Source organism: Ambystoma mexicanum, chromosome 1q (assembly GCF_040938575.1).
Source record: "Ambystoma mexicanum isolate Mex_15411 chromosome 1q, UKY_AmexF1_1, whole genome shotgun sequence".
In the NCBI taxonomy this organism is placed as follows: Eukaryota; Metazoa; Chordata; class Amphibia; order Caudata; family Ambystomatidae; genus Ambystoma; species Ambystoma mexicanum.
Genome location: NC_090922.1, coordinates 1,023,745,348 through 1,023,771,241, shown reverse-complemented (window position 1 = coordinate 1,023,771,241; position 25,894 = coordinate 1,023,745,348). Strand labels below are relative to the sequence as shown.

Genomic DNA, 25,894 nt, shown 5'->3' with positions numbered 1-25,894 from the left:
TGACAGCACAACGTCAGCAGCTCGATGACGTTGCAGCGCATGTGATGGCATCACATTTAAATACATTCCGGATCAGTACGTGTTTTTTCTCCCCATTTATTTAGTTTCGATACTTGTCCACATTATAAGATATTTCTGAGTTGATCGTCCTTGATGCAGTGACACACAGGTAGGGTTCTTAAAAGAGATAAAAGCAAGTTTGAATATATGAAAAGCATCGCCTTATCACACATTAATGCGTTGTATATTTTGTTTAGGTTAGAGATAATGTCTTCTATGAATTAGAGGAAATAGAAGCAGTCAGGTAGGACGAACCAGATTGTCCCTCACTATGTTATGTAATTTTTGTATCGATAATTATTTCACTTCTTTTCACTGAGTACTGTGTATACTTTTGTTTATTTGCAAAGGGTTTGCATGAAGTCGAACAATCGTCTGAAATGCATTGGACCATTTATTATACTTTCTGTATAAAATGATAGACACATTATAATATATCTGATTTGAATGTTTCATAAAAGATTTTTTTGAAGAATGTACATATGTGACTTATTCACACAGGGGTCCATTCAGACTCTGGGAGAGAGGCACACAGAGCTGCAATCAGCACCATCAGATTGGCCGGCCACTCCCATCTCCAGTGCTAATATCGAATCAGAAGCACGCCATTTAATAATGTAAATCTGTTTCCTCGCAAGCTAACAAAGGGGTAAGTGTTATGCATAAGCAAACATTTTGTTCATTTCTACTAACACTGCTTTGGATTTTGAGAAAGTATAGTGAATTGAAGTAACTTTATAACATTTTCAAAGTTTTCCTCAAAAGAATCTTTTGAAATTATAATAGGAATAGTAAAAAAAAATGATTACCTCTCCGAGCTTGGAGTTTAGCATTTTTGGCCCTTTGCACTGAATTTGTTATTTTTTCTATTAAAAAGTTCTGTGTCCTTTCTCGTCGAATAGATTCAATTAGCATGTCAAGTCCCTTGGGATGCAACGCTATTCGGTCCAGCATCTCTCCGGCTCTTTGTCTGCTTGTTGCTTTGTAAGCAATTTCTTCTGTATCGCATTTGGTGAGAATTGTTTTTGACCGCAAGTAATCAAAGTGTCTCTCAGCAATCAGCTTCTCGCACAGCATTGGTCGTAACGTTTCAATTGCCTGTGGGCGAAACAAACATAGTAAAATATTAGTATATTATTCATATTGCCAATTTACAGGCTCACTAGGAATATAACAACTATAAACAAAGTCCCATGTATTGCTAAATAGGTTCACTTTTGATCCTCTTGTGTTACAAAGATTATGCATTAGTGGTGTGATCTGTTACTGTGCACAATCCATTTCTAGCCTCCAAGCAGGAGTGGAAATGGTGAAATATGGCATGTGAATTTGATGAAATGCCAAATGGGGTAGTTGGGACTCGGGATCCGCTGTACTGATGGTATCCTTATAATCGGGTATAGTTAAAGATGTACAGCAAGTCTAATCCTGCCGTGCAATCCACCATAGCTCCTGAGTTCATAACATCTAGTCTACATAGGTATCTCCTTTGAGCAAAGAGACTGGGGGTCCAATTCTGAGGTTCATGCAATAATAGGAAAGTTTTCTTCCATGAAGGATGAACACTTTCCTTAAAAGCACCATATTCTGTTAACGTGATAAAGGGGCAGCCTGACATCAAACAAAAGAGAAAAAAAGAGTCAAGGCTACTTCTCCCTTCAATGCACAGGTAGTGCTGGAACAAACTACAGAAAGCTAGGAGTTATTTGGCTAACCATTTATGATCACACACACAAAATAAGAGATACTGTTAAAACAAAATGTATTCTAAATAAATGTACATGATAAAAACAGATAAACAGATGAAGGTCATTATCATTCACTATACAAGAACCAGACAGTTCTAATCAAAGTGCGGTTAGTAACAGAAAAGGTGTTGTTTCTTGTACTGCAAGACATTGGCAGCGCATTTCAACTGACACCTGTTTATCTGTTTTTATCATGTACCTTTATTTAGAATACATTTTTTGACAGTATCTCTTATTTTGTTTGTGTGTGATCATAAATGGCTAGCCAAATAACTCATAGCCTTTTGTAGGTTGTTCCAGCACTACTTGTGTGTTGAAGGGAGAGGTAGCCTTGACTCTTTTTTCTTTTTTGTATGATACCTATTAACCCCCTAGAGTCAGGAGCCCGTCAAAAGAAAAAGAAGGTACTCACCCTATTCTATTACGGCCTGGCATCAAAGCCACGACATTAGCATATGCCTGATTTACTGCTTGACCACAGCCTTAGCAACCATGAAGAACGCAGGCCAGGCTACTGCACATTGTTTCTCTTTATAGAAATACCATTTCGTAGACTGCAGCACCTCTTTTCTAGTTTAATGAAAGCTTAAGAAAACTTACTTAAATTCAAAAAGTGTCAGTCTTTTCACAAATGTTCACAGTGCCACTGGTACAAGCAGGGATCAAAATTAAGGTTGGATAAGCAGGCGCTAAAACAGCTCCTGGGTATCAAACATTAAAAAAAGTGATCAGGAGCTAACTCAGGGGAACTAGGAACTAGTAAATAGCTTCCACAAATCTAACTTCTGCATAAGATGCAAACCTATCCTTTTGTCCATTATTTGGGACCCCTTCTGCTTTAAATGTCCGATAGCTCTGTCTAGTGTTTATTTATAGCTCGTCCCAAACACACAGAGTTAAATTCACATAGGTGTGTTTGCTCAGCATCGGTTGACCTGGGGAGCCAAATGTAGCTCTCAGTAGCTGTTAGTATCAAGCTAGCCAAACTCTACTAGGCTACAACCAGGAGCAGAGTAGCTCTCAGCTCCCCTCCAGTTTCAACCCTGGGTACACATGTTTCCGTGAAAAGGATAGATGTAAGCAGCTTTTGCTGCTGCAAAGCATGACGTCTCCTCTGCACTTCTTCCACCCACCTTAGAATGGTGGTGCTAGAAACTGGAGGAGAGAGTGTCAGATTTCGCATCAGAATCGGGTCCTGAGTTCATCCTTCGAGGTACACAAAAGTACATATATGATTTTAACATTTATATAAAAAGGTGAAAACGAAAAAAGAATAGTGTTCTAACAAACACGATATTAGCGCATGATTGGCATATGTTTTTGGTGTGAAGTGCACCTCTTTGAAGTCATGCTGGACAAACGTCTGGAACCAAGTTCAGACGATAATTGTTACTCATGGTAACACTTATAATACTCACAACTAGTTCTTGACCTTAACCACCAGCCCCATACTGACCTAGTCATCAAAGCCAAATTGGCAATAAGGAAAGATGTCCAATTAATTTCCTTTTCCCCTTGTTCCTAATGTTTTTGGTGGAAAAAAAGAAGGGGTAATAGACAGCGAGGGCAAAAACCTTGCATAGAAAACAATACATTTTAGGTATTTTTAATGCGGGGGAGACTCCTCTATCCCCCCACATTGCTCCACTTTATTCAATACACCTTTTTTGGGAAATGTGTTGTTTTCCATGCAAGGTTTTCTACCTCGCAGTAATGGGATTCGGTATTTTGTAGTTATTTTATTTAATTATTTTTGTATTTATTGCAGCACACAAAACCCAAGGGCATCTGGGCGCTAATTACATTGGGAAAGGTCCAATCAGGTGTGTTACAGACAAATTAACGTTACACATACAGCACAAGGGTGCTAGGTCAAATCAGGTAGGTTACAGACAGTCACATAATCAGCACAGGGTTGAGGGGTCACAAAGTAGGGTGCAGACAAGTTAAGTTACAAATACAGCACAGGCTGTAGGGTCCAAATCAGTGGGTTACAGACTGGTTAAAGTTATTAATACAGCACAAGGATGCCAGGTATCAGCCAGTGATACCAGAAAGAGTTCTGCAGGACATCCTTTCAAGTAGAGGGAGCACCACAAATTGGGGAAGTCTGCACAAACCACCTGCCTGCTTGAACATTCCTTGGGTTCTGCATGTCGTGCACGGAGTGTGCATAAAAGAAAAAGAATAATGGACCCACACGTTGGCAGCCGTGTGAGGTACAGTCTACCCACAAGGAAGAAAATGAAAGAGAAAAACAGGACTGCACCTCAGTCCTCCCAACCTATATGAGGTTTGGTTTCAATCACAAAGACTAACCGAAGGAATATAGCACCAACCAGCAATACTGAAGGATGCTTACATAAAAGAAACCAGCTTCGCTAACCCAATCCAGGAAAATAACTTTGACCCAGCAGCTATCTGCCTGTACAACTCTGGTATGGTGCAGTGTGCCCAGCCCTTATGGCTCTCATGAGCCCATCAGAGCCAGCCAACCCGCAGAAGTGTCGGTAAGAACAAAGAATCCAGAAAACCTGCTGCCCACCAAGGAAAAAGCAATGCCAGGAAGCTGCCCAGCCCCACCAGCCTCTGCAGTATATCTATGCATCTGCTGCAGCCTGCATCTCCAACAAGGAAAAAGCAATGCCAGGAAGCTGCCCAGCCCCACCACCCTCTGCAGTATATCTGGGCATCTGCAGCAGCCTGCATCTCCACCAAGGAAAAGTAATGCCATGAAGCTGCCCAGCCCCACCAGCCTCTGCAGTATATCTGTGCATCTGCTGCAGCCTGCATTTCCACCAAGGAAAAAGCAATGCAAGGAAGCAGCCCAGCTCCACCACCCTCTGCAGTATATCTGAGCATCTGCTGCAGCCTGCATCTCCACCAAGGAAAAGTAATGCCATGGAGCTGCCCAGCCCCACCAGCTTCTGCAGTATATCTGTGCATCTGCTGCAGCCTGCATCTCCACCAAGGAAAAGTAATGCCATGAAGCTGCCCAGCCCCACCAGCCTCTGCAGTAGGGGTGTCACGGTATTTGTTTTATGGCGGTACGATAACCTTCTTGCCAAATGACGGTATATCATGGTTATCGCGGTATAGCAGGTGGAGTTGACTAATCTTAACAAATATTTTGTAAAAGGTCATAAATTGTCAGATTTATCATCACAAACAAAACCAGACACCCAGGGCCAGAATTGGGGTTTTCAACATACTTTCCACTGAAATGTCACCCCTTGCTTCCACCAAACAAACACACGTGTGGAGAGGAGGAGGGGGGGGGGAGCCCTGCGGCGACTGGCAAAGCAAACTGAATAGCTTTTCTTAAGTGGTCATTTAGGCTTGGGCCAAAAGGTGTTAAGTAATCACAGACATGTTACCCTTTGGTATGGCAGGGAATACCCACAGAGATTAGTGAATTTCGCAGTGTGACTTATTATATGTAAATTCAATGATAGAACCGGGGAAATCCCCCATTGTCATATGTTTAGAGAACATTATCCATTATAAATATATAAACCCCAAAGCCGCCAACCCAAAATAAACCCTTTTGCTTCTTGACACTGTATCTATTTTTCCTATTGCTAACATATTGATTTTGTGTCAGGCACGTGTGGTTGATGGAATGGCACTAAAAACTGCTCCAACTGAAACTACTTGGCAGACGGCACATCCAACAGTGCAAGACCAAGACTGCGTAGCACTTGCTTACTGCAGCCTTTCCAAATTAGATTCAAAAGCACACTTAACGGTATAAACGGTATAAACAATGTGACGGTTATTATTGTTCAATTAAGTGGCTCACTGTATCTTTAACGGTATACCATTATACCGTTACATCCCTACTGTGCATCTGCTGCAGCCTGCATCTCCACCAAGGAAAAAGCAATGCAAGGAAGCAGCCAAGCCCCACCACCCTCTGCAGTATATCTCAGCATCTGTTGCAGCCTGCATCTCCACCAAGGAAAAGCAATGCCATGAAGCTGCCCAGGCCCACCAGCCTCTGTAGGATATCTGAGCATCTGCAGCAGCCTGCATCTCCACCAAGGAAAAAGCAATGCCAGGAAGCTGCCCAGCCCCACCAGCCTCTGCACTATATCTGAGCATCTGCTGCAGCCTGCATCTCCACCAAGGAAAAGTAATGCCATGCTGCCCAGCCCCACCAGCCTCTGCAGTATATCTGTGCATCTGCTGCAGCCTGCATCTCCACCAAGGAAAAGGCAATGCCAGGAAGCTGCCCAGCCCCAACAGCCTCTGTAAGATATCTGAGCATCTGCTGCAGCCTGCATCTCCACCAAGGAAAAAGCAATGCCAGGAAGCTGCCCAGCCCCACCAGCCTCTGCACTATATCTGAGCATCTGCTGCAGCCTGCATCTCCACCAAGGAAAAGGCAATGTCAGGAAGCTGTCCAGCCCCAACAGCCTCTGCAGTATATCTGAGCATCTGCTGCAGCCTGCATCTCCACCAAGGAAAAGTAATGCCATGCTGCCCAGCCCCACCAGCCTCTGCAGTATATCTGTGCATCTGCTGCAGCCTGCATCTCCACCAAGGAAAAGGCAATGCCAGGAAGCTGCCCAGCCCCAACAGCCTCTGCAGTATATCTGTGCATCTGCTGCAGCCTGCATCTCCACCAAGAAAAAGCAATGCCATGAAGCTGCCCAGGCCCACCAGCCTCTGCAGGATATCTGAGCATCTGCTGCAGCCTGCATCTCCACCAAGGAAAAAGCAATGCCAGGAAGCTGCCCGGGCCCACCAGCCTCTGCAGGATATCTGAGCATCTGCTGCAGCCTGCATCTCCACCAAGGAAAAAGCAATGCCAGGAAGTTGCCCAACCCCACCAGCCTATGCACGAAATCTGAGCATCTGCAGCAGCCTGCAACTCCACCAAGGAAAAAGCAATGCCAGGAAGTTGCCCAGCCCCACCCGCCTCTGCACAAAATCTGAGCATCTGCTGCAGCCTGCATCTCCACCAAGGAAAAAGCAATGCCAGGAAGCTGCCCAACCCCACCACCCTCTGCAGTATATCTCAGCATCTTCTGCAGCCTGCATCTCCACCAAGGAAAAGGCAACGCCAGGAAGCTGCCCAGCCCCAACAGCCTCTGCAGTATATCTGAGCATCTGCTGCAGCCTGCATCTCCACCAAGAAAAAGCAATGCCATGAAGCTGCCCAGGCCCACCAGCCTCTGCAGGATATCTGAGCATCTGCTGCAGCCTGCATCTCCACCAAGGAAAAAGCAATGCCAGGGAGCTGCCCAGGCCCACCAGCCTCTGCAGGATATCTGAGCATCTGCTGCAGCCTGCATCTCCACCAAGGAAAAAGCAATGCCAGGAAGTTGCCCAGCCCCACCAGCCTCTGCACGAAATCTGAGCATCTGCAGCAGCCTGCATCTCCACCAAGGAAAAAGCAATGCCAGGAAGTTGCCCAGCCCCACCCGCCTCTGCACGAAATCTGAGCATCTGCTGCAGCCTGCATCTCCACCAAGGAAAAAGCAATGCCAGGAAGTTGCCCAGCCCCACCCGCCTCTGCACGAAATCTGAGCATCTGCAGCAGCCTGCATCTCCACCAAGGAAAAACGAATGCAAGGAAGCAGCCCAGCCCCACCACCCTCTGCAGTATATCTGAGCATCTGCTGCAGCCTGCATCTCCACCAAGGAAAAGTAATGCCAGGAAGCTGTCCAGCCTCAACAGCCTCTGCAGTATATCTGAGCATCTGCTGCAGCCTGCATCTCCATCAAGGAAAAAGCAATGCCATGAAGCTGCCCAGTCCCACCAGCCTCTGCAGTATATCTCAGCATCTTCTGCAGCCTGCATCTCCACCAAGGAAAAGGCAATGCCAGGAAGCTGTCCAGCCCCACCAGCCTCTGCACTATATCTGAGCATCTGCTGCAGCCTGCATCTCCACCAAGGAAAAGGCAATGCCAGGAAGCTGTCCAGCCCCAACAGCCTCTACATTATATCTGAGCATCTGCTGCAGCCTGCATCTCCAGCAAGAAAAAGCAATGCCATGAAGCTGCCCAGTCCCACCAGCCTCTGCAGTATATCTCAGCATCTTCTGCAGCCTGCATCTCCACCAAGGAAAAAGCAATGCCAGGAAGCTGCCCAGCCCCAACAGCCTCTGCAGTATATCTGAGCATCTGCTGCAGCCTGCATCTCCATCAAGGAAAAAGCAATGCCAGGAAGCTGCCCAGCCCCACCAGCCTCTGTAGGATATCTGAGCATCTACAGCATCCTGCACCTCCACCAAGGAAAAGCAATGCGAGGAAGCTGCCTGCATCTCCACCAAGGAAAAAGCAATGCCAGGAAGCTGCCCAGCCCCACCACCCTCTGCAGTATATCTGAGCATCTGCTGCAGCCTGCATCTCCATCAAGGAAAAGCAATGCCAGGAAGCTGCCCAGCCCCACCAGCCTCTGTAGGATATCTGAGCATCTACAGCATCCTGCACCTCCACCAAGGAAAAGCAATGCCAGGAAGCTGCCTGCATCTTCACCAAGGAAAAAGCAATGCCAGGAAGCTGCCCAGCCCCACCACCCTCTGCAGTATATCTGAGCATCTGCTGCAGCCTGCATCTCCATCAAGGAAAAAGCAATGCCAGGAAGCTGCCCAGCCCCACCAGCCTCTGTAGGATATCTGAGCATCTACAGCATCCTGCACCTCCACCAAGGAAAAGCAATGCCAGGAAGCTGCCTGCATCTTCACCAAGGAAAAAGCAATGCCAGGAAGCTGCCCAGCCCCACCACCCTCTGCAGTATATCTGAGCATCTGCTGCAGCCTGCATCTCCATCAAGGAAAAAGCAATGCCAGGAAGCTGCCCAGCCCCACCAGCCTCTGTAGGATATCTGAGCACCTGCACTGGAGAAGTGGGGGCCTTCACAGTCCCTGCAGTGCGGGGGCCTCCACCACTACTTGTACTGGGATGGGGCCGACTCAGACTTAAAAAAATATATATTTTTGAAGAGACTCTGCCTGCAACAGAAATAATTTCTTTATGAAGGCAGAGTGACTACAAAAAGGAACAATTTATTTTTCCCACCCCATAACATGGAAGCCTCCAGGCTGGCTGCCTGTATGTCATGGGGTGGCGGGAGCCCTATGACTTCAAAAAGAAATCGTTTATTTTTGAAGTCACTTTGCCTCCATAAAGAAATGATTAGCATTACAATTCGGTCCTTTAATTGAAATAATTTCTTTATGAAGTCAGAGTGACTTCAAAAAGAAACCACTTATTTTCAAAGTAATAGGGCTCCCCTCAACCCCATGACATCGAGGCCTCCAGATCCTCTGCAGATGATGAGAGCTGGCGTTCCTCGCTGCTGCAGGGAGCTCAAGGCCTTGTTCCCAGGACCAATGGATTAAAGGTAAGAACATGAATTTTCTTTAAATGTGTGTGAGTGCATGTAAGTGTGTCTGTGTGTGTAAATGTATATGATGTAATGTGCAAGAATGAGTGAGCCCTTGATGTATGGGCTGTCTGGGTTTGCCTGTGTGAGTGTATGGTGAAAGGGAGCCCTCTCAAATGTATGGGTGGCTGCCTGGGTGTGCTTTTAGGTTGAAAGTGTGCAAACTTAAATGTATGGGTGGCTGCCTGTGTGTGCCTGTATGGTGAAAAAGTGCACACTTAAATGTGTGGGTGGGAGCCTAGGTTTACCCATAAGGTGAAAGGGTTCACGCTTAAATGTATTGCTGACTGATTGGGTGTTCCTGTATGGTGAAAGGGTGGACACTTAAAGGTATGTGTGGCTGGGTGTATGGTGTGTGTGCTTGTGTTCAGAGGCGCAACGAAACCTTTATTTCACGGGGGCTAACCCTTCAAATGTTGGGAAAGGTGCTAACGTCACGGGCGGTGGGGAGGGGAAAACTTATTTGTGGGGGGCATTTAGCTTCTTTACGCATTCTAATGAGACTATCCTAGTGCAGCGTCAATGTTACAAGCAGTTACCTCTCTCCTTTAAGTTTGAAAGCACCCACGTATGGCCTGCTGTGAGAATGAGCGTTTTCCTGTCCCCTTTTCACCTTTCCAATCACTCCCATGGCCTGCAAGTACTAATCCCACATCACAATTTCAACTGCCTAAATAATTATCCATTTGAATGCAGGTACCAACAGTGAAATGCTTTACGTTAGTAATTGCTGGGCTTTTGTTAACAGCGAAAGCTAGGCGCCGTTTAAACATCTGTTTCCTGTTCTGTCTGACAACGGCTATGTAGGTCAGCCAGGTCGAGTCAACATAGCCCAAATGTTTTTTTTGGGGGGTGGGCTGAAGCCCAGTCAACTCAATGGTGGTGTTGCGCCACTGCTTGTGTTTAATGCCTTGATTACTTATTGGTAACGTTCATTACTTCTAGCCCTATTCTTCCTCGTCCTAGTACTTGCGCATGAGCCACTTTGCCTCATACACAAGTACTGGGATCAGGCAGAGGGACATGGAGGTAATGTCTGGCTTAGTTGCCTGCAATATTCATTACTCCTAGTCCCACTCTTCCTCATCCCAGTACTTACCTATGAGGCAAGGTGAATCATATGCAAGCACTGGGACAAGGAAGAGGGACGTGGAGGTAATTCTGGGCCGAGGAGCTGATTTTCAGGGTTGGGGCAGGGTGTTTGTGTTGGGGGCAGGATATGGCAGGTATTGTGCGATAAATAGTTCTGGTCATCCATGTCCAGGCTAAGCAGGCATGATATGTAGTGTTAGTGGCTAGAGAGACATTTTGGTGCAGCTAGTCTAGTTATTTCTTAGTTTGGTTTCATTTTTTTTTTTAACTGAGCATCTCTGACAATGCAGTGCTGCGAAGTGTAATTACCTGGTTAGATTGGCACTTGGGTGCTACCAGTCTAGCCGTTTCTTGCTCTGGCATTGTATATTTCTCTGGGCATCTGTGATAAAATAACCATGATATCTGGTATTGCTTCAACTGGCATTTTGGTGCAATCAATCAGTGTAGATATGTCTAAATGTGGCCTGGCATATTTTACTGTAATATGTTATTATGTGTCTAGACTGCCCTACATTGTGCAGCCAGTTGGACATGTTTTCATTGTGGCATGGCATTTTTAATAGCAAATCATTGAATTAATTAAATCATTAATGTTCCTATGGAATGTTGGTGACTTGCATGTATTGGATTTTTTAATTGGAGACACTCTGGCTTTTTAGCCAATTCCTCTCGGAAATTGTGCTCTAGAATGCATAAAAAACACATATTCATATCTTTCTCCCAATGCAGTGTGTGGCATACCCCTGTAGCAGCACGTTTGTGAGTATTGCGCAAGCGTGGTAATACAGGCTGGCCCAGAGTGTGGCACAACCCATGATTTGCTGGCGGGGGCCCTCACCATGGTTCGCAGGATGCCCCCCAAATTCTGTGCTACGCCACTGAGCATCTGCAGCATCCTGCATCTCCACTGAGGAAAAGGAATGCCAGGAAGCTGCCTTGGCCCCGCTGGCCTTCACAAGGTTGCATCCAGCAGCCCAGGCCTTCCAGGCTCCATGAGGCAGGTATTGCACATGAGCTTGCTTAATCTCTTATTTTTCATAACAGATTTTGCGAGGTTTTACTGGTTTTTTCATTACTTTTTTGAGACTGCAGCTGTCTATTAATTAACAAAGACTTATATCAGTAGGGATTTTTTGGATAGCAGGAACTGTGACTTAATCCTAAGGGCAGGCATTTTACCAGTAGAGGTTGTTCAGGACTCAAACACATAGGTAGGGCCGAGACCAAAACAGTGGCTCGAAAGGACATTCCGTGTTCTGTGCTGTTCTAATCAGAAACAATACATATTTTGATGAATAAGGAATGTGGTGTACAGACATGAAAGCCTTGGCTTTTGCATGTGCCTTATTTACCTGCCTGACAACGGCTTGTAAAAAAAAAAAACAGGAGTTCAAATCCTGTGAGGTGCCTTTAAAGGAATGGTTCGCCTAAAATTTTTATTTAAAAAATAGATAGGCAATATTAAAAAAAATATACTCGCACTTTTTTAAATTTTTATTCCTATGTAAAATTTTGAGCTATTCAAGCTCAAAATCTGCAAAAGCGAGCACATGGGCTCATCCATTTTGTGAAATGGATGCCCGCCTGTGCTGGCTTTTGCTTTTGCGGCACTAATGAAGGAACAGCCAGCCAGCTGCAGTAAACAAAAGCTACCACTGGGTGGCTTTTCCTTCATTGGTGCTGTATGCGGAGGACGGGGACCGGAGACTACAGCAGAAAAGCTGCAGCTGCATCTCAGTAAGTGCTTTTTTAAAAATAAAAATAAACACTAGCTGCATTTTTTTTTCTAAGTTTTCCGGGCTGGAGGAGCCCGGAAAACTTAGAAATAAAACCGCAGCTTTAAAAACATTGTATTTATGTTTGCGGTCGCTTTTGAAGCAACTGCAAACCTAAATATAACGTTATTGTGTTTGAAAACGCTGCGGTTTTTCTTTCAAAGTTTCTCAGGCTCAGAGGAGCCTGAGAAACTTGGAAAGAAAAACCGCAGCGTTTTCAAACACAACCACGTTGTGTTTCTGCCTAAATCTGCTTTCCCATTTGGGGCGCTAGGGCTCCCTCTGGGGAGCCCTACTGCCCCAAATGGGAAAGCAGATTTAGGCAGAAACACTGCAGCATTTAGGATTGCAGAAAACAACTGCGTAGTGTTTCTGCCTAAATCTGCTTTCCCATTTGGGGCTGTAGGGCTCCCCGTGCAGAAACACTGCAGAATTTAGCATTTCCCATTTGGGGCTCTCGGGCCCCAGTGAGGAGCCCGAGAGCCCCAAATGGAAAATCAGCTGTAGGCAGAAACACTGCGGCATGTAAACACAACCATGTGTGTTTCTGCCTGCCTTGGCTTTAACTTTGGGTCTCCGGTGCTCCCCCAGTAGAGCACCGGAGACCCAAAGTGAAAGCCAAGGCAGGCAGAAACACACGTGGTTGTGTTTGAAAATGCTGCGGTTTTTCTTTCCGAGAAACTTGGAAAGAAAAACCGCAGCGTTTTCAAACACAATAACGTTGTATTTACGTTTGCGGTTGCTTCAAAAGCGACTGCAAACATAAATACATTTTTAAAGCTGCAGTTTTATTCCACAAAATGGATGCACTCATGTGCTTGCTTTTGCAAATTTTGAGCTTGAATAGCTAAAAATTTTACATAGGAATTAAAAAAAAAAGTGCGTGTATATTTTTTTTTAATATTGCCTATCTATTTTTGAAATAAAAATTTTAGGCGAACCATTCCTTTAACATCTGTAGCACATAGTTCTCCTTGTCAATTAAGGCAGTCCCACTTTTCTAATTCACGGAAAGCTTGAGGGCGCTTTTGTAAATTAGATAAGTGGAAGTCTTTAAGGAAATGCTTGCAGTGATTCTGCTGCAAACACTGCCACCATGACAAGGTAGTTTAGCAGCTTTTACAACCCGAGAGCACGACATTGCCACTCCAGTCTTTTCACCCACCTCAGAATGGTGCAGCTGAAAACTGAGGTGGCGGTGTGGGGGGAGAATTTCGGCTTTATACACTGCTTTTAACCCGAGCACAGAGTCGTGCCCTGAGTCGCATCCAGGCCCAGATCATCAAAGCCATTGCATTGAGCACTCTGCAACTGTGCTAAGCAGCGCTTTTGCACTCTCCAACTGTACTAAGTAGCGCTTTTTTTCAAATGGGTATAATTTTAAGATTTTCATACATTGCGCTCCATTCCACTCTGAGAACCCATATTCAAAAAGTCGCTAAGTATTTGCTGATTGACGGTACTTTGCACTAAGCAACTCTTTGATAATAATAAGGACAAATAGCTGTGGGGCAGCGCAGGTTATTGTTGTTTCTCTGAACTGCCAAGAAGGAATACAGATGAAAATTCTTGTCTTTTTTAATATTAAAACTACTCTTGCTTATCTCACGTGGCCGCAGCCCTACACATAAGGTGTGTATCGCCACTTTTACTCCCTAAAAATTGGCAAATACTCCGCAAAAATAGTGAGTAAAAATACTCCCAATCAAAAATAGGATAAAGAGATGTAGAATCTTGCACCCTTGGTTTCACCCTCACAGCTCCAGGGATGTGTTTAGACCAGCAGTGCACGTAGTACCACAGAAAGAAACTACTATTTTAACTGCCTGATCGGAAGAAGCAAGCATGCATCTTTTAATGTGCATGAATAATAGTTATTCATGCACATTAAAAGATTCAGGTTTACTTCTTCAAATAAATAATGATTACTAAAACATTTCCGTTTTTCAGTTAAACATGTTTTACTTGCTTATAAAATACTCTCATTGGGAACTGGACGTACTTTTTTACTCTCTAAAAAATCAATTTATTCCCAACTTTAAAAAACAGGGAGTAGTACATTCCCACTTCCAAATCTTATCTGGAGCACTGCGTGGCCGTGTGATCCACGTCTGCTGCTAGATGATCAACTGTGAAAATCAGCTGCGAACTGTGAAGGATGCATTTTGCAGAAGATCGAGCCTGACAGGAATCAGAAAAGTGTTTCATGGTGCTCAGCTTTGCAGTTTTACGCCTGATGGTGGCAGAATGAAAAGATCCCCCCGCCACCCCACCACACCCGTAAAGGCCCGAAATGTCTATGGATTAAATGTAGTTTGGGTTGCCTTGATAGGTGGTCTTTGGTATGTAGTAACAGCCGTGTGGTGTGCCGAGGTAATCGTGTATTCGCATTTCATGAGATTGGACAATGTTGTAAAGTTACTAGACATGTACACGGCAAGCCTCATGTACATGAACACCACCGTGTTATGGTTAGGAGTGTGACATGAGAAACCCTTGTGGCAAATCAAACAAGCACCACAGCACCACCTCAGCAGTGGTGTGATGTGGCACAGTGAAGAAGGTCAATGGTAGATGATTTGCGCAGAGCTCATTAAACTGCGCTCGGGACATGCACGCACATCCACCTTAAGCGTATAGTCCCCCGCACATTGCTGACCCACATTAGCACTAAATGAAAGTGGTAACACAACAGTGCTAAGCTTTGATAATTGGAAACTGGCGCATACAGAACAACATGTGCTAACCTTTGATAATCTGGCATGCATCTTTCTCAAAGAGATGTGCCTGTCGCTGCAATGTTCTTGCCTGTCCCTGCAATGGTTTCCCCTCCACGTGCCCGTCTTGGTACAAGTTTTTCTCTGGAGAACTTGCAGCGTAGACAAAGGTCTATTCAAATCCTTATCTGAAGGACCTGGAAGGAACAACCCTCCAATCACTTCACTCAACCCTATTCTCGCCCTCTGGGATGACCCTCCCTCTACTGATTCCAGCTCTTCTGATACCCCTGCACCATCCTTATCCACTCATGAGTGCATCCCCATTGCACAGTGCTCCGTTGTGTCCCAGCTATAAATCCCATAGATACATATGATGTGGATTTTGATAGTTGCATTCTCCAGCCATCATTTTGGTTGTCAATCTGGCACAGAGTGTTTGCAAGTGCCATATGACCGCAACTGAATTTTCTTGGGAGCCGGTCTTACTTTAGCAAAGCACAGCACATGAATAGGTGTTTGAATATGAACTGCCCTCTTGCACTTTGGGAAAGACACCTCTTTTTACTTGGGCAACACACAGTCCCATGACTAACCTCTTTAAAGGTTTTAGCAACGTCATAAGGTGATTTGGTCTCCGACCATTTTTTGCCTAGATTACATTTTCATATGCATCACATGTCTACCGTTGTATTTAATATTATAATACGACACAATGATGTTTAGAGCTTAATTATGCCAATCTCCCTGTGTGCTGGCTTTGGACTTCCTGATCTCTTCTGCCCCTCATGTAAGTCTCCTACCAACTCCATCCAGAACACCTGAAAAAATAGCAGGGGAGGTTGGTTAATCTTCGTCTCGGGGAAAGCAATTGGGATTTCTTTCACCCCATCAACTTCCTCTGCAGTCTTTCCAGATATTGTCATACAATTCCATCATACAGGGCCCTAAAATGACTCGTCTATGATGCAGTACAAGACTTCATATGGAAAGAATGAAGGAGCCGAGATAAAATACCCATGCCATGCTTTATGGCTTAGGCATACACCTTAGATAATGAAGAAAGTGTCCTTCCTGATCAGTTTAGTTGGGGCCGGTATCATTGAGAAGCTGTAGGCTAGACCTTCTGCGGCACCTGAGGGTATATCCCCCTCATGGCACATTAGACAGAAATACAGATGCAATCTTGGAAAAGTCTTTTGCTGGCTTCAAATTGCCTTTACTGTGCACTAGGTATTCGGAATTTGAGATGCCCACCTTCTCACCACATTTGCTGTATAATCACCAGGCCAGAGGGGTCATTACTAACCCTGCTGTGCATTATTTGATAGGGTGATAGGCAGTACAATCCAAAACTGTACCATAACTATTTTCACCCCCAGGATGAGAATGTTTTTTTTAAACAGATACCAAAGCATAATACTGCATGTGACATTTCTCAATATCCACATGTTTCACAGCCTGTCGGGTGGTAATGCACCGAAGAAACTCCACCGGAACCCGAATGACAACTTAAGTGGTATCTACGTGCTTAAAAAAATGCAAAATGTATAACTGGCCAATATTTATTTAGCAAAAGAAAGGAAGCACAACTCTAATATGTCACAAACACGATTATGATTGTATTGTTTGCTTCGCAATATCTACCTTAATATCAAAAGATGGGCATACAAATCTTATTACATAATATTTTTAAGAAAAACAATATAGACCACTTCATTGGGCTGCTGTTGATCAAACAGGTGTCAGTACACATGAGAACACCTGCCCGATTGCTTGGATGATGTGCGTATGATTGATGTACATACACATGTATGATGCCCTAGAGGGAGAGGGTGCAGATCTCTGCATCTATTACACAAAGGGATGCCTGGTGGGGTTTGGGGGAGAGGACCACATGTTTTCAGCTTTAATGTTGGGGCTGCCCTTCGCCAGGCGGAGAGGGGTGGATGGTGGTGTTGGCCATTCTCATGTCCACACAGAGTCCCAGGTGACCCCCTTCTTTCGGCACAATGACAAGTGGTGAGACCCATAGGGTTGGGCATGTGGCAGGTTCAATGATGTTGTCTTTTAGAAGTTGGTTCAATTTGTTTGGCACAGCTGCCTGGAGGTGAAAGCTGACTCTACGTGGGTGTTGAGGGACAGGGCGGACTGAAAGGTTGATGTGTAATTTGACCAGAGGACATTTCATTTTGCCAAGCCCTTTGCATGGGAGCGGGAATTCCTCTAGTATTGTCTCTTTTGTGATGGTAGGTATTACTAACTGATTGTTCTCCATGTTGCAGATCCGGTCTTTCATTTCGGGTGTGGGGCTGTCGAGAGGATGGTGTCGCCTTCCTGGAGATGAATGTCAATTAGGCCTAGCCACAAGGCCGTCCTGTATCTCAAGAGGCACCTTCCCTTGGTTGGACTCCGGATCACGTGGGTGACTGTTGTCATGAACCGGTCACCATGGATGAGCCGACGCTTGAATGATCCTATGGAGTGTAGTGGGATGTCAGCGCCCCATTGAAAGACATTTGAGGTTGTTTGCATTAGTGTCGGTCTGTCTCGGATCTGCTGAAATTCTTTCTCCCCCATGCTATTCAGAGTGGCCCCTGAATCAAAAAGGAAGCAGAACCTGTTTCCACATATTTCTACTGGTATGCGTGGTGCTTCTCTGGCTTATTTTTCATCCATAATGAGGGTCACATATTCATCTTGCGTGTACAGGTCATATTGCTCACTCTCCTGTTCTTGGCCATAGGGTGCCATCGTGTAGTATCCTTGACATGGTGGTGGTGGTGGTCCATCATATTCATCACAAATTCGTGGGGTCTGATCTTGTGCCTCAGGCTCTTGAGGTTCGTCATCCGGGTAGAGTTCTTCTACGACTCTCACATATCTTCTCGGCCCTTGTTGGTATGGGCGCATCTGGTAAGTCTGGTTCTGCGGTGTCCGTTGATATGACCTGTACTGCAGCGATGAGGGTGCTCGTGGTGTGGGAAACGGCCTGCTTTCCCTACAGACTGACTGGAAGTGTCCTTCTCTTCCACATTTTCCGCATCTCTGGGTGAGTGCGGGGCATGTTCCTGCATAGGGAAAAGCCATTCCACAGCAGTAGCTCTATCGTTGCATCCACGGGGTAATCAGTTGGTTGGACCCATTATTTCTGTCTCCCTCTCTTGTGGCGTTCATCTGAATTGCCACTACTAGGTCACCTCTGTCTTGCTTAGTCATGGTGTTGCTGGACATTTGAGTTGCTTGTATGTCTACTCTTTCGAGGATACTGGCCATTTCGCTGACTTCTTCGATGGTGAGTGGTTTCTTAAGTAGTTGTTTCTTGAGTGTAGGTGAGATGCACCCTTCAATCACTCGTAGGCGAATGGCTTCATCTAAGGAAAACACGTGGAACTGACAGTGTGCCCCATTGATTTGCAGTCGGGTGATGAACTCCACGGTTTCATCTGCTCTTTGGGTGCATTGATTAAACATGTATCTTTCATAGTCTCTATTTGGCTCTATGACAAGTCTCTTATTGAGGGCTGTGAGTAGCGAAGTGAAATCAGGGTGCTCAGCCACCGGAATGGTTTTAATTAGCATTTTGACTTCCTTGCCAGCATGTAAAGACACATGCTGCGTAGTTTTGGGGAGGTTTCTTTGTCCGCTGCTGCAATAAAATTATTGAAATCCTCAAGCCACTCTACCCACCGGGGGCCTTGGTCAGCTTGCAGGGTCATGGAGAATGGTGGAGGCATTCGCCATGCAGTGGTGGTCGACTTGGTTGCGGGCGCTGGAATTGCTGGGGGCTGCCCGTCTTGATTGGGGGGTGAGCTCATGGTGACTGCGTACTGAGGGTGGTTAAACCTCTCGTAGCTGGTGGCTGCACTGTATATTGGGGTGTACTGTGGATGTGGCTATGTGCTATACGTGCCTGGCAGCAGGTCTTACTGGCACTCTGGGAAAAGCAGGCACCTTGATAAGGTATTGTGCATACTGAGGAGCAGGCTTGTCCTTGTGGAGGCGTGCTGGGAAGGGTGGGTGCCTTTCTGCCAATGTTATTCTATTTTTTTTTTTTTTTTTTACGAACTTGCGTATTTCAGTGGGTTTCCCTTTGGGGCCCATGTGAGAGTGGAAATGAGGGTTGATGGAGCAGGCTTGGTGGGGGAGAAGCGCCACCGACCTGGTGTTTCCACGTGGCCACTTGGACTGCAGGATCTCCGGCCGCTGGCGGATTGCCGAGCGGCAATGGGACAGCACGTAGTTCGCCCTGCGCCGTCCTGCTCGATGGTGGGAGACGGCTTCGCACGTTGGTAGGAGGAGGAGGAAGGCGAGGCCCGGGATCGGGTTCGTGGCAGGGTGGGCCGGCGTCGGGGAACAGCCGGGAGCATAGGAGGAAGGCGGGGCCTGAGATCGGGTGCGCCGTAGGAAGGTCTGTGTAGACTCAGCACAGCGGGATCGCTTGCGCTCTGCAGCAGGAGGACGCTGGTGCTCGAGGAATTAGCCTTGTCACCAGTTGTTGGCCGTTGCGGCCCTTAGAAATGAGGGTACGCACACCAGCAATGAAAGTACCATCTTCATCATAGGAGTGTATTCCTCTTTCTCTTCTCCATCCGATGACGTCATGAACCACATGACCTCCTCCTCACAGCCCAGTCTCTATCTTAAAGAGACAGGTGCTCTGTAACACCCTCCCAGCACTCCCCTCTTGTGTCAGTCATGGTTTGAAATAAATGTTGAATATGGTTTGAAATAGATGTTGAAACAACATCTTAAAATACATTTAAATTCATGCATTATAAAAACAAAGTGAATTACAGCAAAGCCATAATAATATTAATCATATTATTCATAATAATAAAAGTGGAAGAAAAAGAATCAAATCAAGAAAAAAAAAATCCTTCCATCTAGTTATAAATTATAAAGAAACCGATTTTAAATAAAAATGCAACTGCTAACATCTCAGACACATTTTGTGAGTTTAAGCATCTTTGCCACAAATAATCAGTATTTATCCAATTTACTGAGAGGAACATCTTTCCTAAATAACACATACACTGAACATTCAGAGCCGGGCAGACTATGAGTAAGAGTAAATGTTTAATCGTTTCTATATTCTCATGGATTTTACAGGATCTACAAAACTGTCATCCATTTCATTCTGTCCTCGCCTTCCCAGAATCTCACGCGTTGGAAGAAGGTTCCATCTAAAATGTAAAAAAATTGCTCTGCTAAAAGTGCAGGGAAACAAAATAAGGTACGGGGGCACTGTTCCTCTTTTTTATATTCATGTCTCAGGTGACTCATAGATGGATAGCTATGACATTTTTCAACAGTCTCAACCCATTGCAAGTCATAGATACGTTTTTTATCATTTGCAGGATTACCAATAAGTAACTCAGTGTTCACATTCAGCTCTACCAGGATTAAGTTGCCATAAATACGGGGATCAGACAAGAAATGTTCTCTAGACCCACTCGGGTTAAGAGACATAGCTTTCCTTAGAGAATCATAGTGTGAAGGTTCCATGGGCGACAACAATTTCAAATACAACTGCAGGTAGTTCCACTTTACTCGAGCTCTTAAAGAGATTAACTCCAACTTAAATCTAATAGCTGAGATAGCGATACAGATGAGAACTTCCAATATTCTCCTCCAATGTTTGGCCTCTATTCGATACAGCCATTTAGGTACCATACCAAAGTATAATTCAAGGTCATACATGATGAGTTTAAATGTGGCACTAACAATACTATGGTCACTCCAAGAGAAGTCTGAGCAAAGATCAAAGAGGTATTGGCCCACAAAGATATAATCCAGTGTAGACTCACTAGAACCCAGAGACCATGTAGGGTTCCCCACTTCTGTTTTCCAATCCGTCCATTTAAAAGAATCAACCCCCAGGCGGCCCCAGAATTAAGCCATTTCAGCCCTGCCTGGGATTTCCGATCTGGGTTAGCCAGAATCGGAAACTCATCCCACATTTAGGAGTATTTTTAGCAAAAAGACAATATGCATTTAGATCACTGCCCAAAACAACCTGTCGGAGCCCTTTCTTCAAATGCCAGGGCAAAATTAGAGCATTTAGAACACAAATAAACTCCTCCAGAGAACCCATTCCACTGTGACAATAGATGTTGACCAAAAGTATTCTGGTTTTCTCCTCAGGATTTACCACTCCCCTGCTAATAGCCCATACATAGAATTCAAAACCTCTCGAGCTGTTAAGCCCAGTCCAATATGGATAGCTATTATCAGACCACATGCAGTCCACCCCCCTGAATGAGGTTTTGCTGTCTGAGCAAAAATACAGAAGCGGAGGGGAAGTGAGCCAGGTTTCCTGTAGGAAAATAACTGAGCCCCTTTTCAAGGTCTCATTGGTTAAAAAGTGATTATTACCCGGAGAATTCCAGGACAATAAATTTAGTTCAGTTACTCCTAATGTGGTGGCCGAAACCCTCTTGTCGTCATAGTCTCCTCCTCTGGACCCAAGCAGGAGCTACAGCATATCTGGTTTGCCCACTTAACCCTTCATTGCTCCAACTAGCAACCATCCGCTCATTTTCCTGGGTAGCGTTGAACTGCCCCGCCAGGGCTTTTAATCAAGGGGAAAGGGATTTAGATCCAGGTTCACTTCCCTGAATCACAACAAAACCCAACCTCTGCAGATTTTCCCTCTGAGATAGAATCAAATCCATTACCACTCTCGAACTGAAATATAGGCGAACAGGCTTTGTGTCCCCTCTGACAGGAAAAAACACTATCAATGTCAGCAATCTTAGAAGCCCAAGTTCAGCAAAAATTAAAAGGACATTTGAGCGATTTAAACATACAGAGACAGAGTCGCCCAAAAGGCTAGCTAGATCAAGAGCTTTTCAACCCAAGGTCGCCACCCTGGTCAGAGCAGGACCAACTATAGGTCTGGAGTTTACCCCTCTCAGAGGTTGGGAGTACTTTGGTAGAACAGGGAGGTAGTCAACTGGAGGGCCAGCCCTTACTAATGACTGAAAACTATATGGTTTCTCTGTGCTTCTTTCCCATAATTAGATTTCATTTGAAAGGACTCTTCTTTCCTCTTAGGGAGCTGTGAGCCTCCCCCATAAAAGGGGGGAGTTGCCAAAATGAGTGGCTCTCCTTCGGTCCACAGGGATATAGAGTTTCCTAAGAAGATTCCCCAGATTTAAGTTAGTGCCTTCAGAGTCAAGTCTGCCAGGATGAAACACTGGGGCAAGAAGAGCTGAAGTTGAATAGTCAACCGTCAATGAGAAGTTAGGTAAAGACTTGGCAGTTCCGGGGGGCAGCCACTCCAAATATAGCCACCGGAGCAGTACAATTCACTGGAAAAAGGTCCCACTTCGGCTTCCCTATTGGATACATATGTTCCTACAGCGATAAGGGATTTTCAGTCAAGGCACCGGATATAGTGTTGTTTTTCGAGGAACTGACACCCTCTGCAGTCATTGCTCCACAAGTATGCTGGGAAGAAGTCTTTCTTGTTGACAATACATGACTAGTAGTGGACAGGACTGTGGAGAGTAATCCATTGCAGAGGATTCCCCTTTTAGTTCACATTCCAATGTTATAGATGGGGCAGTAGAATCAGATTGTAGCCCTCCCCCAGTCGACCCTGGGGTCTAATTGCTGTAATCCGTACATCCATCTTTGCAGGAGTAGAACCCTTTCCCTTGCCTTCCGGGGACAGTAAGTATGGATGCATCACTCTTACATCTGTATCCAGAATATTTTGAAACAAGGTGGCTCCTTCCAATGAAAGTAAGTGGAATGTAGAGTCCTTTTGGAAAGTCACTTTCTTAATTGGTGGGGCTAGATCAAATGTCCCTTCCGCCAAAAGAGGAGTCAAGACCTGTAGTAGGTTTATTTTTGGGGCTCCCACTTTTTTTTCACATCCTGGTATGAAAAGATTATGAAAGAATTTCCTCGAAGAAGAATTTGTCTTAGTGATGACTTTCTGCTTTTTAATTTTCTTCAACCTTCCTTTCTCGGCCACAGATGGCTCCTCAAGGGGTTTCTGTTGCACCACCCTTTGTGTACCAGATGTTCCAGGTTCACCACTCCCACCAACTTCAATGTTAGGAGATTTGGGGGCCAGTGTAGGATCTTCTCGAGCGGAATCCTCGATGACGATGAATCTGACTTTGTTTACCCTTGGTATATGAACATGAGGCTTCTCCAAGATTGCCGCCAGACCAAAAGACACGATGTGACCCAGACATGCTTCCAGATCCTCTACCTTTATACTGATGGAGTTCAGCAATGTAGTGTGCTTTTTTACTTCCTCCCAGGTGTTATCGTAGAGGCGTACAAAGGAACTCAACACCATGTTAAGTGCAGAGAGGCTAGGTGAAGTTAGTTTCACCATATTGTGTGCTTCTTTGAGTGTATGGTGAATAGGGCCATAATCTGAGTGCTCAGTAAATCCCGAAGGGATTGGAGAAGCTGACCCCATTGCTTCCTGAGCCATGAAGTTAGTCAGGTCAGTTGGAGTATGTGGCCGTGATGCTACACAAATTTGTTTATTCACGCTACTTTGAGCTACAGTAGTGTCTACTCCAGTAGCATCGTCTGTATGTTCGATAATGCTCATGTTCGTTAACACGCTCATCGGGATGCAGTCTAAACCAGCTGCACACCGCTTTGGATCTGCAGCTTGTATTTCGCTGCTGGAGCCCAATGATTTAGGGAAAAAGTATGCAATTGTCTGCCCTGCTATGGGTGACAGTATGTGCAGAACAGACCTGCGTTGAGACCTTTTAAGGTTTTTTTGCCTTTGCACTTTCAGTGAGCAGGGCTGAACTTCCTGGACACCAAAGGTATGACCCTCCATTGAGCCTTCCAATGTAAAGTCTTTCTTAGGAGTGAATAGGCACTCTACCACTGAAAGAGGGACAGGGTTGAACTCCAAGTCCTTTTTAAGCACTTAGACTCGGGAGAACCAGAAGACCCCAAACAAGTCTTTGAGGATGGACCAGCTTTTTGTGGAGTATGGTGAGGCGTGTTGTCTGTGTTGGATTGACTTCTCAGGATAGTTTGAAAAGCCTTGACTTTTTGGTGCGATGTTGGGTTCTCGCACCATCACTGTTGAAAAGCGACCAAGCCCTGCAGTTACCAGTGAGTGTTTAGGTGAGGGTAAGAATGAGGAGTGCTTCCCTATGCCTTCTGAGTATGGGCTAACCCAAGCAGTCCCTGTAGAGGATCAACAGAATGAAAGACACCCTTAGCGCAACAATTGGATGCCTACATGTCTTGCTCTAGGCTGGGACAGAGTGGAGAGTGAGACAGAGAGGAGGGTGTGGAATTACCTGCTGTCTCACTCTGATCCCAGCTCGAAGCCGTCAAAGACCACCAAAGACTGTGCTTCGACTCTGCAACGCTTGCAGCTGGAGTATATGAATTGGAAGCTTCTCCTCCCCACGTCAGTAATCAGGATAAACGAAGTAATCAGACTCAGTTCTGTTCAATATGCCGCCAAAGACTCTGCTCCAACTCTGCAACGCTCTGCTTGGAGCTGGAGTATTTGAACTGGTAGGGTCCTCCTCCTCGCATCAGTAATCAGGGTAAAACAAGCAAACAAGACACAGTACTGTTCAATATGGCGCCAAAGACTCTGCTCCAACTCTGCTATGGTGTACCTCCAAAGACATAGCACTTGCCCATTCTGAATGTTCCAATGCCCATTAAGAATAACAATTCTGTTTTGCTTATCTAATCACCCTCCCTGCGTTGGAGCGCTTTGGAACGTTGTGTTAAGTGTATAGGCGCAATATAAATGACATAACCAACAAATAAATAAATAAGTATAATGGTGACATCGTCCCACAGCATCTCTTGATTAAAGAGATGCCTCGCAGATGCCGGCGCCACCATTATAGCTAAAAGGCATTTTCTTTCTGAAGCCCGAAGCTTTCGCACATGAGCGAGATCTTCAGGAGTTAGAAAAAAAACATTGTCCTCTATCCGATGGGGCTGCCAGGGGACATTATGGGGCCCTAGCAGGGCCCTGCCTCAGAAACATATTTCTGAGCATGCTGGGGCTCTGCCATGGCTAGCATTGGCCTACTTAAAGCCCTGTATTCACAAAAACAACCCGCAAAACGAATAAGTATTTATTTATAGTATTTGATAAACCATGAACCTTGTCCATTATAGGCTCACAAAGCTCCAGACAGTCTAGAAGCAAGGTCCTTCCTGGTGTGTAGAAAGGGGGCGGGGAGGCAGGGGTGCCTCATAAACACGGGTCTTCTCAGTTCCAGGGACACTGCCATGCCTCCCCAGTGCTGAAAATGAAGAGTATTTAGGACGAGTGAAAGGTTTCTGAAAAAGCAGCACCACATCTAGTGCAAACATGAATTTGCTGAAAAAAAATCACTCGTCTAAAAAAATGTCAGATACATGACTTTCAAAATTCAAATAATCAACAACGCAAACCTTGAAATTAATGCGCACGGATTCGTCTAGCATTCCTCCGTACGGGCAATTATTTTCCCTCCTCGGCGCTCTTTTCCCAGACATCCTTTCCCGTCACCGCCGAAGACTTATTTTCTCCGATATGAGCACCGCCACCCTATGAGTACATAACATATGGCAAATGCCAGCGAACCGTGCGCGTGCATCCCGAGGTGCGCACTCTGCTCGGATTGTGGCCGGTGCCGCTCGTCGGATGTGACGCGAGAAAGCAATGCCTGTCACGGCTGGACCACACCGCAGTGGCTCTCAAGAGATGGGGATCTGCCGGCGGAAATCACGCGATGCTACCTTCTCCCTGGACCCCTCGGCTCTCTCTCCCTCACTGCAAAAGAGGGAACTGAAAAAACTAAAAAAACTAAAGATGAACTCATTTGCATTGAAGTCCCTAAAGAGGACAGCGTGCAAGGAAGGGGAAATGAAACTTGTCATGGGCAAGTGATCTGCTAATGTTTTACATGATAGGGATACACGCAGTAAATCATATTGTTTTTATTTCTAGAAAGTTCAGCTGAAAACAAAGCTTGCGTAACACAGCCTGTGTTATAAAGGATTAATACGCACATTACAATCCGCAGTACAGATGGAGCCCTACTGCAAACACTTCAGGGACATGTATTTACAAAAAACTCATAAATCCTG

General features: G+C 45.4%; 1 protein-coding gene across 2 annotated transcripts in view; it reads right to left on the bottom strand.

Annotated features, from left to right (window-relative positions):
• BCL10 (BCL10 immune signaling adaptor) overlaps positions 1-25,894 on the bottom strand; it is a 248,188-nt gene that overhangs the window by 24,078 nt on the left and 198,216 nt on the right. The window contains exons 1-2 of one of the 2 annotated variants that reach the window (XM_069641696.1): positions 25,217-25,515; positions 870-1,158 (exon numbers count right to left, since the gene is read on the bottom strand). In XM_069641696.1, the coding sequence (XP_069497797.1) occupies positions 870-1,158; positions 25,217-25,300 (373 nt within the window). In that variant the 5' untranslated portion in view covers positions 25,301-25,515. Of the gene's footprint in view, positions 1-869; positions 1,159-25,216; positions 25,516-25,894 lie in introns of those variants that run through there. The other variant, XM_069641697.1, reaches the window with a different exon arrangement.